The following is a 13,622-nucleotide window of genomic DNA, read 5'->3' as shown; positions in this document are numbered from 1 at the left end:
GTGTCCACCGTGCGCATTCCCCCTGAATACGCCGATTTGGCGATCGTTTTTTGTAAAAAGAGGGCGACTAAATTACCACCTCATCGACAGGGGGATTGTGCGATAGATCTCCAGGTTAACGCTGCGCTTCCCAGGAGTCACGTGTACCCCTTGTCACAGGAGGAGACGGCGGCTATGGAGACATATGTCACGGAATCCCTGGGACAGGGGTACATTCGGCCCTCCATCTCACCCGCTTCCTCGAGTTTCTTTTTTGTGAAGAAAAAGGAGGGAGGTCTGCGTCCGTGCATTGATTACCGAGGTCTAAACGCTATTACGGTGGGGTTTAGTTACCCACTACCTCTCATCGCTACGGCGGTGGAATCATTACACGGAGCACAGTTCTTCACAAAACTGGATCTCAGGAGCGCGTATAATCTGGTGCGAATCAAGAAGGGAGACGAGTGGAAAACCGCCTTTAGTACCACATCAGGCCATTATGAGTACCTCGTCATGCCGTATGGGTTGAAAAATGCTCCAGCCGTCTTTCAATCCTTTGTTGACGAGATTCTCAGGGACCTGCACGGGCAGGGCGTGATTGTCTATATCGATGACATTCTGATATATTCCGCCACCCGCTCCGCGCATGTGTCCCTGGTGCGCAAGGTGCTTGGTAGACTGCTGGAGCATGACCTATACGTTAAGGCTGAGAAGTGTGAGTTTTCCAAACGAGCCGTCTCCTTTCTGGGTTATCGCATTTCCACCACGGGGGTGGTGATGGAGTGTGACCGCGTTAAGGCCATGCGTAATTGGCCGACTCCAACCACGGTGAAGGAGGTGCAGCGGTTTTTAGGCTTTGCCAATTACTACCGGAGGTTTATCCGGGGTTTTGGCCAGGTAGCGGCTCCCATTACCTCACTGCTGAAGGGGGGGCCGGTGCGTTTGCGATGGTCGACGGAGGCGGACGGAGCCTTCAAGAAGTTGAAGACGCTGTTCACCGACGCACCCGTGTTGGCGCACCCAGACCCGTCTTTAGCGTTCGTAGTGGAGGTGGATGCAGCCGAGGCTGGGGTGGGTGCCGTGCTATCACAGCGCTCGGGTGTGCCATTGAAACTCCGCCCCTGCGCTTTCTTTTCGAAGAAGCTCAGTTCGGCGGAGCGTAACTACGATGTGGGGGACAGGAAGTTGCTAGCAGTGGTTAAAGCTTTGAGGGTGTGGCGGCACTGGCTTGAGGGGGCTAAACACCCCTTTCTCATCTGGACCGACCACCGTAACCTGGAGTACATCCGGGCAGCGAGGAGACTGAATCCACGTCAGGCGAGGTGGGCCATGTTCTTCGCCTGGTTTAGGTTTACCATCTCATATAGACCGGGTTCCCTGAAAACTAAGGCCGACGCGCTGTCCCGTCTCTATGACACGGAGGACCGGCCCATCGATCCAACTCCCATCATTCCAGCGTCTAGGCTGGTGGCACCTGTGGTATGGGAGGTGGACGCGGACATCGAGCGGGCATTGGTGTTGGAACCTGCGCCTGCGCAGGTGCCCGTGGGGCGCATGTATGTGCCTCTCGGTGTTCGTGATCGTTTGATTCGGTGGGCGCACACGCTACCTACTGCGGGTCATCCTGGTGAGGCGAGGACAGTGGGGAGTCTAAGGGGGAAGTACTGGTGGCCCACCTTAGCTAAGGACGTGAGGTCCTATGTCTCTTCCTGTTCAGTGTGTGCCCAGAGTAAGGCTCCTAGGCATCTACCAAGAGGGAAGTTACAGCCCCTCCCCGTTCCACAACGACCATGGTCGCACCTGTCCATTGACTTTCTGACAGATCTTCCCCCCTCTCAGGGGAACACGGCGATTCTGGTGGTTGTGGATCGGTTCTCTAAGTCCTGCCGTCTCCTCCCATTGCCCGGTCTCCCTACGGCCCTGCAGACTGCGGAGGCCCTATTTACCCACGTCTTCCGGCACTACGGGGTGCCGGAGGACATTGTCTCTGATCGAGGTTCCCAGTTCACATCCAGGGTCTGGAGAGCGTTTATGGAGCGGCTGGGGGTCTCGGTCAGTTTGACCTCCGGTTATCACCCCGAGAGCAATGGGCAGGCGGAGAGGGTGAACCAGGAGGTGGGCAGGTTCCTGAGGTCGTATTGCCAGGACCGGCCAGGGGAGTGGGCGAGGTATATTCCCTGGGCTGAGTTAGCCCAGAACTCACTTCGCCACTCCTCTACTAACATATCACCCTTTCAGTGTGTGTTAGGTTACCAGCCGGTCCTGGCACCATGGCACCGGAGTCAGACCGAGGCTCCTGCGGTGGAGGACTGGGTCCAGCACTCCAAGGAGACCTGGAGAGCCGTCCAGGACTCACTAAAGGAGGCCAGTGCGCGGCAGAAGAGGAGTGCTGACCGCCACCGCAGTGAGGCGCCCGTGTTCGCACCGGGAGACAGGGTCTGGCTCTCGACCCGGAACCTGCCCCTCCGCGTGCCCTGCCGGAAGCTGGGGCCGCAATGTGTGGGGCCCTTCAAAGTCCTGAGGAGGATAAACGAGGTGTGTTATCGGTTGCAACTCCCTTCCTATTACCGTATTAACCCCTCGTTTCATGTGTCTCTCCTCAGGCCGATGGTAGCTGGTCCCCTTCATGAAGATGAGGTGCAGGAGGTCCCTCCGCCCCCTCTGGACATCGGGGGGTCCCCGGCGTACAGCGTACGGGCCATTCTGGACTCGAGACGCCGGGCGAGGGGCCTACAGTACCTCGTGGACTGGGAGGGGTACGGCCCGGAGGAGAGGTGCTGGGTGCCGGCGGCGGACGTCCTGGACCCATCTATGTTGAGGGAGTTCCACCACCTCCGTCCGGATCGCCCTGCGCCTCGCCCTCCGGGTCGACCTCGAGGCCGGTGTCGGCACGCTGCGGGAGCCGCGCGTCAGGAGGGGGGTACTGTCACGATTCCCACCGACGGTGGGGCCCCCTCCTGCTCGGGTGGCGCTCGGCGGTCGTCATCACCGGCCTATTAGCTGCCACCGATTCCCTTTTGCTTTTCCCTTTTTTTATTTTGTGACCCCTGTGGTCAATTAGCCATTAGAGGGGCTATTTAGTTTAGCTGGCCCGCCCCTGTTCGTGCGGGATTAATGATTGTTTCTTGTTGGACGGCTTATGTTCGTGTCGACGTTGTTGGACGCCGTATGCATTTTCTCCCCTGTGTGTGGGAACATTTGTTTTTTGTGTGAGTGTATATTAAAAACACCACTACCCTGTGTTCGCTGCTTCCTGCGCCTCATTCCTCCTCCACAATTACCAAGCCGTAACAGTTTAGTACGGTCTCTCTATTCTCATCTTATTATCTTGAATAAATCAAACTGGAACTTGGGTACATAGAAGAGGTAATGTACCGTCTGTACGCCGTTGTTTACACTTTTCCACAACTGGAGTCAGTTACCCCATGCCTTTCTCAGTTCTTTAAGAAAGGAATTTATTTCAGACTATTTAGGAAAGTTAGATAACTCATTGATCCTACTTTATGGAATACCCCCTGTCAGAGGAATCTGGCAATTCAATTATCAATCAATTTAACTACCAGGGAAAAAGGAAAATCAGCTGTACTGCATACAGTGCTTGCAAAAGTATTCACCCCCCTTGTCATTTTTCCTATTTTGTTGCCTTACAACCTGGAATTAAAATAGAGTTTTTGGGGCGGTTGTATCATTTGATTTACACAACACGCCTACCACTTTGAAGATGCAAAATATGTTTTATTGTGAAACAAACAAGAAATAAGACAACAAAATGGAAAACTTGAGCATGCATAACTATTCACCCCCCAAGTCAATACTTTGTAGAGTCACCTTTTGCAGCAATTACAGTTGCAAGTCTCTTGGGGTACGTCTCAATAAGCTTGGCACATCTAGCCACTGGAATTTTTTCCCATTCTTCAAGGCAAAACTGCTCCAGCTCCTTCAAGTTGGATGGGTTCCGCTGGTGTATAGCAATCTTTAAGTCATACCACAGATTCTCAATTGGTTGAGGTCTGGGCTTTGAGTAGGCCATTCCAAGACATTTAAATGTTTCCCCTTCAACCAATCGAGTGTTGCTTTAGCAGTATGCTTAGGGTCATTGTTCTACTGGAAGGTGAACCTCCGTCCCAGTCTCAAATCTCTGGAAGACTGAAACAGGTTTCCCTCAACAATTTCCTTGTATTTAGCACCATCCATCATCCCTTCAATTCAGTTTCCCAGTCCCTGCAGATGAAAAACATCCCCACAGCATGATGCTGCCAGCACCATGCTTCACTGTGGGGATGATGTTCTCGGGGTGATGAGAGGTGTTGGGTTTGCGCCAGACATAGCATTTTCTTTGATGGCCAAAAAGCAACATTTTAGTCTCATCTGACCAGAGTACCTTCTTCCATATGTTTGGGGAGTCTCCCACATGCCTTTTGGCGAACATCAAACGCATTTGCTTATTTTTTTCTTTAAGCAATGGCTTTTTTCTGGACACTCTTCCATAAAGCCCAGCTCCGTGGAGTGTACGGCTTAAAGTGGTCCTATGGACAGATACTCCAATCTCCGCTGTGGAGCTTTGCAGCTCCTTCAGGGTTATCTTTAGTCTCTTTGTTGCCTCTGATTAATGCCCCCCTTGCATGGTCTGTGAGTTTTGGTGGGTGGCCCTCTCTTGGCAGCTTTGTTGTGGTGACATATTCTTTACATTTTTCAATAATGGAATTAATGGTGCTCCGTGGGATGTTCAAAGTTCCTGATATTTTTTAAAACCCAACCCTGATCTGTACTTCTCCACAACTTTGTCCCTGACCTGTTTGGAGAACTCCTTGGTCTTCATAGTGCCGCTTGCTTGGTGGTGCCCCTTGCTTAGAGGTGTTGCAGACACTGGGGTCTTTCAGAACAGGTCCATATATGACAGAACATGTAACACTTAGATTGCACACAGGTGGACTTTATTGAACTAATTATGTGACTTCTGAAGGTAATTGGTTGCACCAGATCTTATTTAGGGGCTTCATAGCAAAGGGTGTGAATACATATAAACGCACCACTTTTCTGTTTTTTTTGCATTTCTTTAAACAAGTAATATTTTTTCTTTAATTTCACCAATTTTGACTATTTTGTGTATGTCCATTACATAAAATCCAAATAAAAATCTATTTAAATTACAGGTTGTAATGTAACAAAATAGGATAAATGCAAAGGGGATGAATACTTTTGTAAGGCACTTTATATCAAGGCTGGAGTGGAATAGCCCTGCACTAAGACGTTGATATGTCCTGTTGACGTGTGCTCAATACATTTACTGGTATACAGGAAGTGAAATCATCCGGGATGTGTTTTGGTGAACGTTCTCGCTCAGAGGAGTCTGAATGGGATGGCTCTTGTGTCCATGCTGGAAGTGTAATGTCTGACTAAACTGACGGACAGAGATGGAGAATGGCCACACATTGCCCCAGGGACTGTGTGTGTGTGGTGTGTGTTTTGTGTAGTAATCTGGGAACCTGACAAGAGTCTATGAATGCACTCCCTTTGCTCAAACCAAAGAGGCCAGACTGTGTGTGTTGGGGTGGCTAGCAGAGCATTGCATGTCAAGCTCATCCCTGTTTCTCCCTCCCTCCCTCCCTCCCTCCCTCCCTCCCTCCCTCCCTCCATCCCTGGGGCTTTTCTCCCCAGCTGTTCCCTAACTGTCCCCAGCTATCATACACACGTGTGTGTGTGTGTGTGTGTGTGTGTGTGTGTGTGTGTGTGTGTGTGTGGTCTTGAGTTTTCTTGAGGGCCTACAGTATGTAGGCATTGCAGTGCTCTAACCTACTGACAGGGAGCCCAACACTCTTTACAGGCAGTACAGGCTTTAGTTGCAGCCCTGGTCCTGGAGCGCTAGCTACAAATCAAATCAAAACCAGAAACAGCAGACAGAGGAAGGTCAATGGTGTGGTAGTAAAGTGGTGCTTTCTATATGGAGGTGAAGTTATGGTTATGGTTGTGTAGAGGATGTGGTTGTGGGACCTATGCTCCTGTCATGAGTAGCGTTGTCCTGGGGTGGGACTGTCAAACGCTGTGTGAGGATCTCAATTCTGTGTTCAATGGACCAGTTTTCCATGTCATAGACTGCTGCCCTTCAGCACCCGCAGTAGGTGCAAGCTGCAACAGTACAGTCACTGTGCAGTCTGCCTGAGCAAGGTTTTTGTATGACTCTAAAATCACTGTGTGAAGAGCTCTGGGATGCTATAATCACCCATACCATAGTAATCTCCTGCATCTTCAGCTTGGACATCAGATGAGTTTAGGAGCCTGTCCAGGTTTCAGCAGGTACCAGCATATGTCCTCATCAATACCTGTTGAACTTGCAACAGCACTGATAGACTCTCTCCCAGAAAAAAAATACTTTGATTCATCAGCTTGATTCAGGACACGTTGTGCAGATGACTGAACTGGAAACAGTGAATTATTCGCTTTGAGTAGTCACAATAATCCAAATAAAAGGCATTGGAATCGTGTTCCATGTTTCAAACATATAGAAGCCCATTAAAACCTTCTTAAAACCAGTAGACCACAATGAGAGATGCTGAGAGTTTCTCACCCCGAGTCAGGAGGAACCCCAGCATGAGCAGCATCTTCCTCATCTGTGGCTCTAAGAAGACTGTGTGGACACAACGATGATAACACTGCAGTCTTAGTGTCAGGAGCAGTGAGGCTCAACAGCTATGCAAAACACTGCTCAATAGGCAAACACACCTGCTGGGTGTGAAAGAGAGAGGAGACCGACAGAATGAGAGGTGACAGAGAGATAACTTTTATATGTTATTTTGCTGTTACCTGTGAGTCATTCCATTCTAGGGGTCGACTATAGGAGGATAACTAAATAATGTATTAAAGGGTAGGTTCACCACCAAATAAAAAAGTGTCAGACAATATATTACATCCAAAGTGTTACGTCAAGCTGAGCCCAAATTGTATTTCATTTCAGGATGAACCTCCCGCTGGTATACCATTCCTCAAACGTTAATAGCCAGGATCCAAAAGACTGCACAAATGAGTAGGCCTACAGGTGATGCCTAGCCTAACTGGAGCCTTACGAACTACTGTATAGTGATGACCATTTACATTGACCCCCCCCCCCCCTTCCTTGTGTACACTGCTGATACTCACTGTTTATTATCTATGCATAGTCACTTCACCTCCACCTACATCTACAAATTACCTCAACTAACCTGTACCCTGCACACTGACTCTGTACCGGTGCCCCCTGTATATCACCTCATTATTGTTATTCTTATTGTGTTACTTTTTTATTATTACTTTTAATTTTAGTCTACTTGGTAAATATTTTCTTAACTCTTATTGAACTGCACTGTTAAGGGCTTGTAAGTAAGCATTTCACTGTAAAGTCTACACGTAGTTGACGCATGTGACAATTTGATTTTGATTTGATTCTCATATTTGCAGGTTGATGGCGCCCTCTAGTGTTAAAATGGCGTCATGCTGAAGTTCAGTTCAGGCAGAGAATAAAGTTATTTGTCAAGCACTGGCAGGCTCAGCGTCAGCTGTTAGTAGAATTACAAACTGGGCCTGCAAGCTCTTTTACTGCTTCTTGACATATATAACTAGATAGATGTGCAAGGACTAGGGCCCTGTGTTTTGGACAATCATGTCACATGACCTAGATTTTAACCTTTGTTTAAAGCTTTTTTTAACCTTTGTTTAAAGCTTTTTCTTTTTATGCCAGATGGTCCAGCACCATCCTCAAACAATTGCTTTCATTTTTGGTATAATTCTAATTTATGGAAAAGGCTTAAAATAAATGTTTAAATCTAGGTCACGTAGCATGGTAGTCCAAAACACATGGCCCTAGCGATGACAGAAACGTATAAACGTCACCACTCACCAGATATTAGTACTGTAGCAGAATGGTTAACGGAACTTTACCGCCGGCAATAAAAACGGACTTTCAGCACCTGTCGCTTCCTAGGTAGCAACAAAATCGTTTTCTGATTGGTTGTACCTTAATTAAACTCCTCCCTCTCGCTCGCCTGGAACCATATGCCCGACAGCCGGTAGGCACGCGCGGATAATTCTGTGTGTTGAACTTTAAACATATGAAATATTTGAACGTTTTTTTTTTTTTTTGCTTGTTTATTGACCGTAACATTTTGGTTTGATTTGTGTTTGTGTAGGATACGCATCCAAAAATCAACAAGTTCAACACGGCGCCACTACAACAATGTTTGCCCAACTTCATAACCGCGGTGAGGCTTTGTTGAATGAAAAGAACTTTGTGACAGATCTCCTAGTTACGGTGGAGGAGAAAACTGGGATACAGAGAAAATATATCGCTTCAGGTAAGAGTTAATATTAAATCCACTTGCAATGTAGGACTTTGCCAGTTGCTTGGTTGTAACGCTGCTCTATGTCAATGTTGAAACATTGTAACTTCACCCTCTAGTCTAGCCGCTAGTGGTTACTTTCTCGTTATGCAACTTTGGCTGGTTTGGCAACGTCGGCACATATGACAGTTATTTTGCTGACATGTCACATTAACTAACTAGCTTACCAGCAACAGTTGTAGCTGATAAACAGTAACGCAGACTAGCACAGTTAGGCCTAACACAAACAAACCATAGAAAACAAAACGGTGTCACCAGAGCAGATATTGTTTTAAAGTCTGTTTGTATTTATTATGGATCCCAATTAGCTGATCCCCATTAGTTGTAGGCCTAGGCTGCCTATAGTATGATTTACGACACTCATTTGAAATAGCAAAGGTCAGATGGCCTAGATTGCAGTTAATCCACTGTTAGGTGTCGCCTTAGCAGCTTCCAATGTCTAGCTAGCAGCTGTTCCCTAGCCAAGGGGTGTATTTATACCTCCTACAGAAATACCAACTACTATGTTGAGATGGCAGATTTTAAGGTGACCTGCTGTCTTCAGTTGAGTTGTGCTCCTTCAGAGGTTGTGCCTGTCTGCCATAATGTCTACTCATTCACTCATTGTTGACATCACAAACAGACCTGGGATCAGGCTAGTTCTGTTGCTGTTGTAATATTGTCCTTTGAGGTATTATTGACACGCACATGGTCTGCCAGTACAGATGTTTATGGAAATGTCCTGAGAGCAACAACAGAATTTTACATTGGACTGAGATGGACTTTCTGTTGACTACTGAACTAACTGGACCTAATATGCACTAAAGAGAGTATATAAGACAATATACCATAGAGGTGTGTGTGTGTGTGTGTGTGTGTGCGCGCTTTGGTCTGGTCAAGTATGAAGTGAAGTACTTTAATGTCTGGTGTGAAATCCTCTGCGGCCAATGTGTGTTCAGTACCGGGAGGAGAAGTTGCCTGTAGGCTATACTGTTTAGTTTAGTTGTTCTTCTGGAGAAGGAACCCCGGGCTATTAGTCTTCCATCAACGTCAGAGAGGGACTCTGTCTGCTCTACCGCTGCCTGTGGAGGGACTCTGATCACATCACCAAGCATTCAGACATGGTGTCCACTGGGCAGTCTAAACTGTTGGGTGGAGGAAGGGGAAGGCACTGCTTAGTCACTATATTAATGCTGCCTAGGACTAGTGTCATGTCCAAACTAGGGCTCAGGGAAATTCCCAAGGTTGACAGGTCTGCCTAAAACCCTCTTTAGTCTGCGCCTTGGCTTTAGTCTGCGCCTTGGCTTTAGTCTGCGCCTTGGCTTTAGTCTGCGCCTTGGCTTTAGTCTGCGCCTTGGCTACTTCAAGCACCATGGCAATGAAGGACTCTTATAGCAAGGTATTCAAACAGTCTCTGTTCTGTTTTGCCTGTTATGGGGGAATGGGTTTTTGATTATGTCTGTAGCATCCCGGGCCGTATGTGGGGAGTGCCAGCATGTTTGTGGATGACCAACACTTGATGCACTCCAAATCAGGAATTTTAACAAAACACCATTGACACATTTGAGAATAATTTCGATGTGCCCAGTGTTGCTTTTCCAAATCATAGTTTTGTGGCCATATATAGCCTTCTGCCATAACTGAAACTAGTCATCAGTCTTGAAGATCATGAGGTGTATTGATTTTTGGTTAGATCAATTGGTGTATTGGACTATAACCTGCAGAGGAAAAGCCTGGTGCCATATGTCTAAATGATTTCCCTGTGCAAACAGGAGCTAAACCAAACAAAAGCCGATTACCTGCTAGCTAGGGTTACAATAGCAGGCAGCAGCTGCTTCTCATCTCTGTCCAGCTCTAAAACTCAGATTGAGCCTTTTTCCTTTTTTTTACATGGGAATCCATTGTACATATGTTGACTGAAATGTGTGAAGGGTGAAGTTCACGGCTGTAGGTTAATGTAGTTGCTAGTTTGTTGGTTTAGGTTAGAGGGGACCGGTATCTATGTGGAATCTCACTCTCCTGTTCCATAGTTCATATTCCACATGGTTACACTAGATGTCTTCTGTACATCAACATTGAATTTGTGAATGTCAGTGTTTTGAATTGAGTTTCACACGAAGCCTTGTCCTGTTTATTCATCCAACATCCTGCTCTAACACACACACACACACACACACACACACACACACACACACACACACACACACACACACACAGAGATGATGTATCATGATATGAAGATGCTTTGAAATGTTTCCAGATTGACAGATATCTGGTATGAATCTCTCTCTAGGTGTGGTCTCTCTGATCAGTCTGTATCTGTTGTTTGGCTATGGAGCCTCTCTCCTCTGTAACCTGATTGGCTTTGTCTACCCGGCGTACCTCTCGTAAGTAGCACCACAAAACGTATCTAAAAAGGGGTGTTGTCATGCTCACATCAAATGCTCCAGGTGAAGGGTTAAACATGATGTATGTTCATTATTTTTTCCCCGTTCACCACTTGTCCTGTTGTCCAATCAGAATCAAGGCCATAGAGAGTAAGAAGAAAGACGATGACACTCAGTGGTTGACCTACTGGGTGGTCTACGGATTCTTCAGTATCGCCGAGGCTTTCTCTGACATCTTCCTCTCCTGGTTCCCCTTCTACTATGCTGGCAAGGTGTGTGTGTGTGTGTGTGTGTGTGTGTGTGTGTGTGTGTGTACCATTCAATATAGAGGAGGCCAAAACATGATAGAATCTCCCTCTGTCTCTCAATCCCCCTCTCCCACAGTGTTTGTTCCTGGTGTGGTGTATGGCTCCAGTGACGTGGAACGGTTCTGCTATTCTCTACTCCCGTGTGGTCCGTCCCGTGTTCCTCAGACACCAGGCCACCCTGGACAGTGTTGTCAACAATCTGAGTGATAAGGCCAAGAACATTGCTGATACTGTCACTAAAGAAGGTGAGACACAGACACACAAGTTAGATTTCTATTGTGGAGATGCGGAAACAAGATTTCCAGCTCCCCACACCTCAGTTTTTCCCCAACACCGCAGATGCAAATTAGTACTGGTAGAGTAATTGTCACCCACGGTGTTCTCAAATGTAAAGTGATCGCACGTCGGGCCAAAAAATGGTCCGGGAGAATCTGACTGCTTCAGAAAAGGCACCTGAAGCAGTCTGACTGCTGCGAACTGTAATTCACATGTCAAGTATGATACTTAGTTATCCCACATCTCCGCAATGTAAATCGTGCTATACCCACACGGTCATCAGATCTGTCAGTCAAACTAATAACTCATGTTTTTCTCTCCAGCTGTCAACCAGGCCCTCAAGAATGACAAGAACCAGTGACGGACCGCTGTATGACCACAAGCCTCAGACGCCTCGACTCCAATAAACACACAGAACCACACAACAGAGTGTGTGATGTCCCATGATGAAGGATGATAATGGACCCTGTCACGTGATCAGTGGCCGGTGACAACTCTGCAGCACACAGAAAAGGGACTTGTTCGTTTTTTTTCACTCTAATGCGTTTTCTGCTTTCTAGTCTGTCTTTTTAACAGTCACATGTATCAATGTTATATGATGAGTTTCCCATAATCCCGGCGTTGTAGCATCTGATAATTGGCGCAGCGTGACAGTTTTTAAAGACCGGTTGGAATGCAACCAGAAGCTTAGGGTAGCCGCCACACAATCCAGCTGACCTCTAAACAATGCTAATGTCTCAATGCTAATGTCTCAATGTAATCTGTAGCCTACTGTCAGGAAACCCATGTGCTGTAGATGTCTGTGAATCAGTGGACTCTCTCGACGGAGCCACTTAAACTTCACAAATCCACCCGTAGCTTATTCCCCCTTTGACCTACCCCAGCACTAACACACCAGATTCAATAAATCAGACTCTGTGATAAATTAGCTTGTTAAATCAGGTGGGTTAGTGCTGGGCTAGAACAAAAATTGCCCCATAATAATGGATTGGGAAACACGGTACCAGGGGGTAGGGGCTAATGGAGGTATCTAGGGAGTAAAGGCTAGGGGTATGTTGCCGTTCTGAGCTGGGTCATTTCCTGCAAGGTAGCCATGTTATTTCAGTCTCTTGTAATTAGTGCATACAGTAGCATGTCTCCGCAATGTCTGCAGATCTGTGCCAAAGATGTTTACTCATCACCCTGCCTGAACAAGATTATTTATGTATGTAAACTGAACTGGAAAGTGTTTGTTTGTTTAGTACGGTCTCTATTCTCATTATCTTTAATAAATCAAACTGGAACTTGAGTAATGTGCTGTCTGTACTCCGTCGTTCACTCCTTTCCACAACTGGAGTCTGTTACACTATGCCTTTCTCAATTCTTTAGGAATTCTGAAATATGGAGTTATTTCAGACTATTTAGGAAACTTAGATAACTTATGCAATACTCCCTGTCAGAGGAATCTGGCAATTCAATTTAACTACCAGAGAGAAAGGAAAACCAGCAGTACTGCATATATGAAGGCTGGAGTGGAATAGCCCTGCACTAAGACGTTGATATTCCCAGCTGACCTGTGCTCAGTACATTTACTGGTATACAGGAAGTGAAATCATCCGGGATGTGTTTTGGTGAACGTTCTCGCTCAGACGAGTCTGAATGGGATGACTCTTGTGTCAATGCTGGGAGTGTAATGTCTGATTAAACTGACAGAGTCTGATAATGGCCACATATACTCACTGTCCCAGGGACTGTGTGTGGTGTGTTTTGTGTAGTAATGTGGGAACCTGGCAAAAGTCTAAATGCACTTCCTTTAATCAAACCATAGAGGCCAGACTGTGGGGGTGGATAGCAGAGCATTGCATGTCTAACTCATCCCCTACTGTCTCTCTCCCTTTCTCCCTGAGGCTTTTCTCCCCAGCTGTTCCTTTACTCTGGAGACTGCCTTTGCTGTCCACGCATGTGTGTGTGGTTTTGAGTTTCCCTGGGGGACTGTGGTGTGTAGTGCAGTACTCTAACTCACTGACAGAGGGAGACAAACACTCTTTACAGGCAGTACAGGCTTTAGTTCCAGCCCTGGTCCTGGAGAGATACAGATCAAGTCACAATTTAAAGTGCATTTAAACATGTCTTAATACGCTTTATAAACAAATTCTAATATAAAAATAAAACAAACAGCAAATAAATCAAAAACAGAGAAACTGCAGACATACAGTGTACATTGACACAACATCAAGGGGCAAGACAGAGTGGGCTACAGGGAAATACATGGGGTTAAGACAGCAGTAAAACATTAGGGAGTTCAGTAGGGCAGGAGTGACAGCCAGGAGGATTGGTGGAGTGAT

General features: G+C 46.8%; 1 protein-coding gene across 3 annotated transcripts; it reads left to right on the top strand.

Moving 5' to 3' along the window:
• Positions 1 to 7,876: 7,876 nt before the first annotated feature.
• On the top strand, positions 7,877 to 12,586 carry LOC106574599 (receptor expression-enhancing protein 6). Of its 3 annotated transcripts, none has more exons than XM_014150576.3 (6): positions 7,877 to 8,018; positions 8,139 to 8,303; positions 10,621 to 10,714; positions 10,848 to 10,986; positions 11,099 to 11,267; positions 11,622 to 12,586. In XM_014150576.3, exons 2-6 carry the CDS (start codon positions 8,186 to 8,188, stop codon positions 11,657 to 11,659), a joined length of 558 nt encoding a protein of 185 aa, XP_014006051.1. In that variant the 5' UTR covers positions 7,877 to 8,018; positions 8,139 to 8,185; the 3' UTR covers positions 11,660 to 12,586. The 3 variants fall into 3 exon arrangements, with proteins under 3 accessions (XP_014006051.1, XP_014006053.1, XP_014006050.1); XM_014150578.3 differs by having other exon boundaries at positions 7,911 to 8,040; XM_014150575.3 differs by having other exon boundaries at positions 8,013 to 8,303.
• Positions 12,587 to 13,622: the final 1,036 nt, after the last annotated feature.

The sequence above is a fragment of the Salmo salar genome, chromosome 16 (genome assembly GCF_965601325.2).
Source record: "Salmo salar chromosome 16, fSalSal1, whole genome shotgun sequence".
NCBI lineage: Eukaryota > Metazoa > Chordata > Actinopteri > Salmoniformes > Salmonidae > Salmo > Salmo salar.
Note: the sequence above shows the minus strand (reverse complement) of the source record. Positions and strands in the feature narration are given on the sequence as shown.

Coding starts and splice junctions, on each gene's coding strand:
- LOC106574599 (XM_014150576.3), top strand. CDS start 8,186: ATGTTTGCCCAACTTCATAACCGCGGTGAGGCTTTGTTGAATGAAAAG. Junction 8,304..10,620: donor GAGAAAATATATCGCTTCAG/GTAAGAGTTAAT, acceptor ATCTCTCTCTAG/GTGTGGTCTCTCTGATCAGT. Junction 10,715..10,847: donor GTCTACCCGGCGTACCTCTC/GTAAGTAGCACC, acceptor TTGTCCAATCAG/AATCAAGGCCATAGAGAGTA.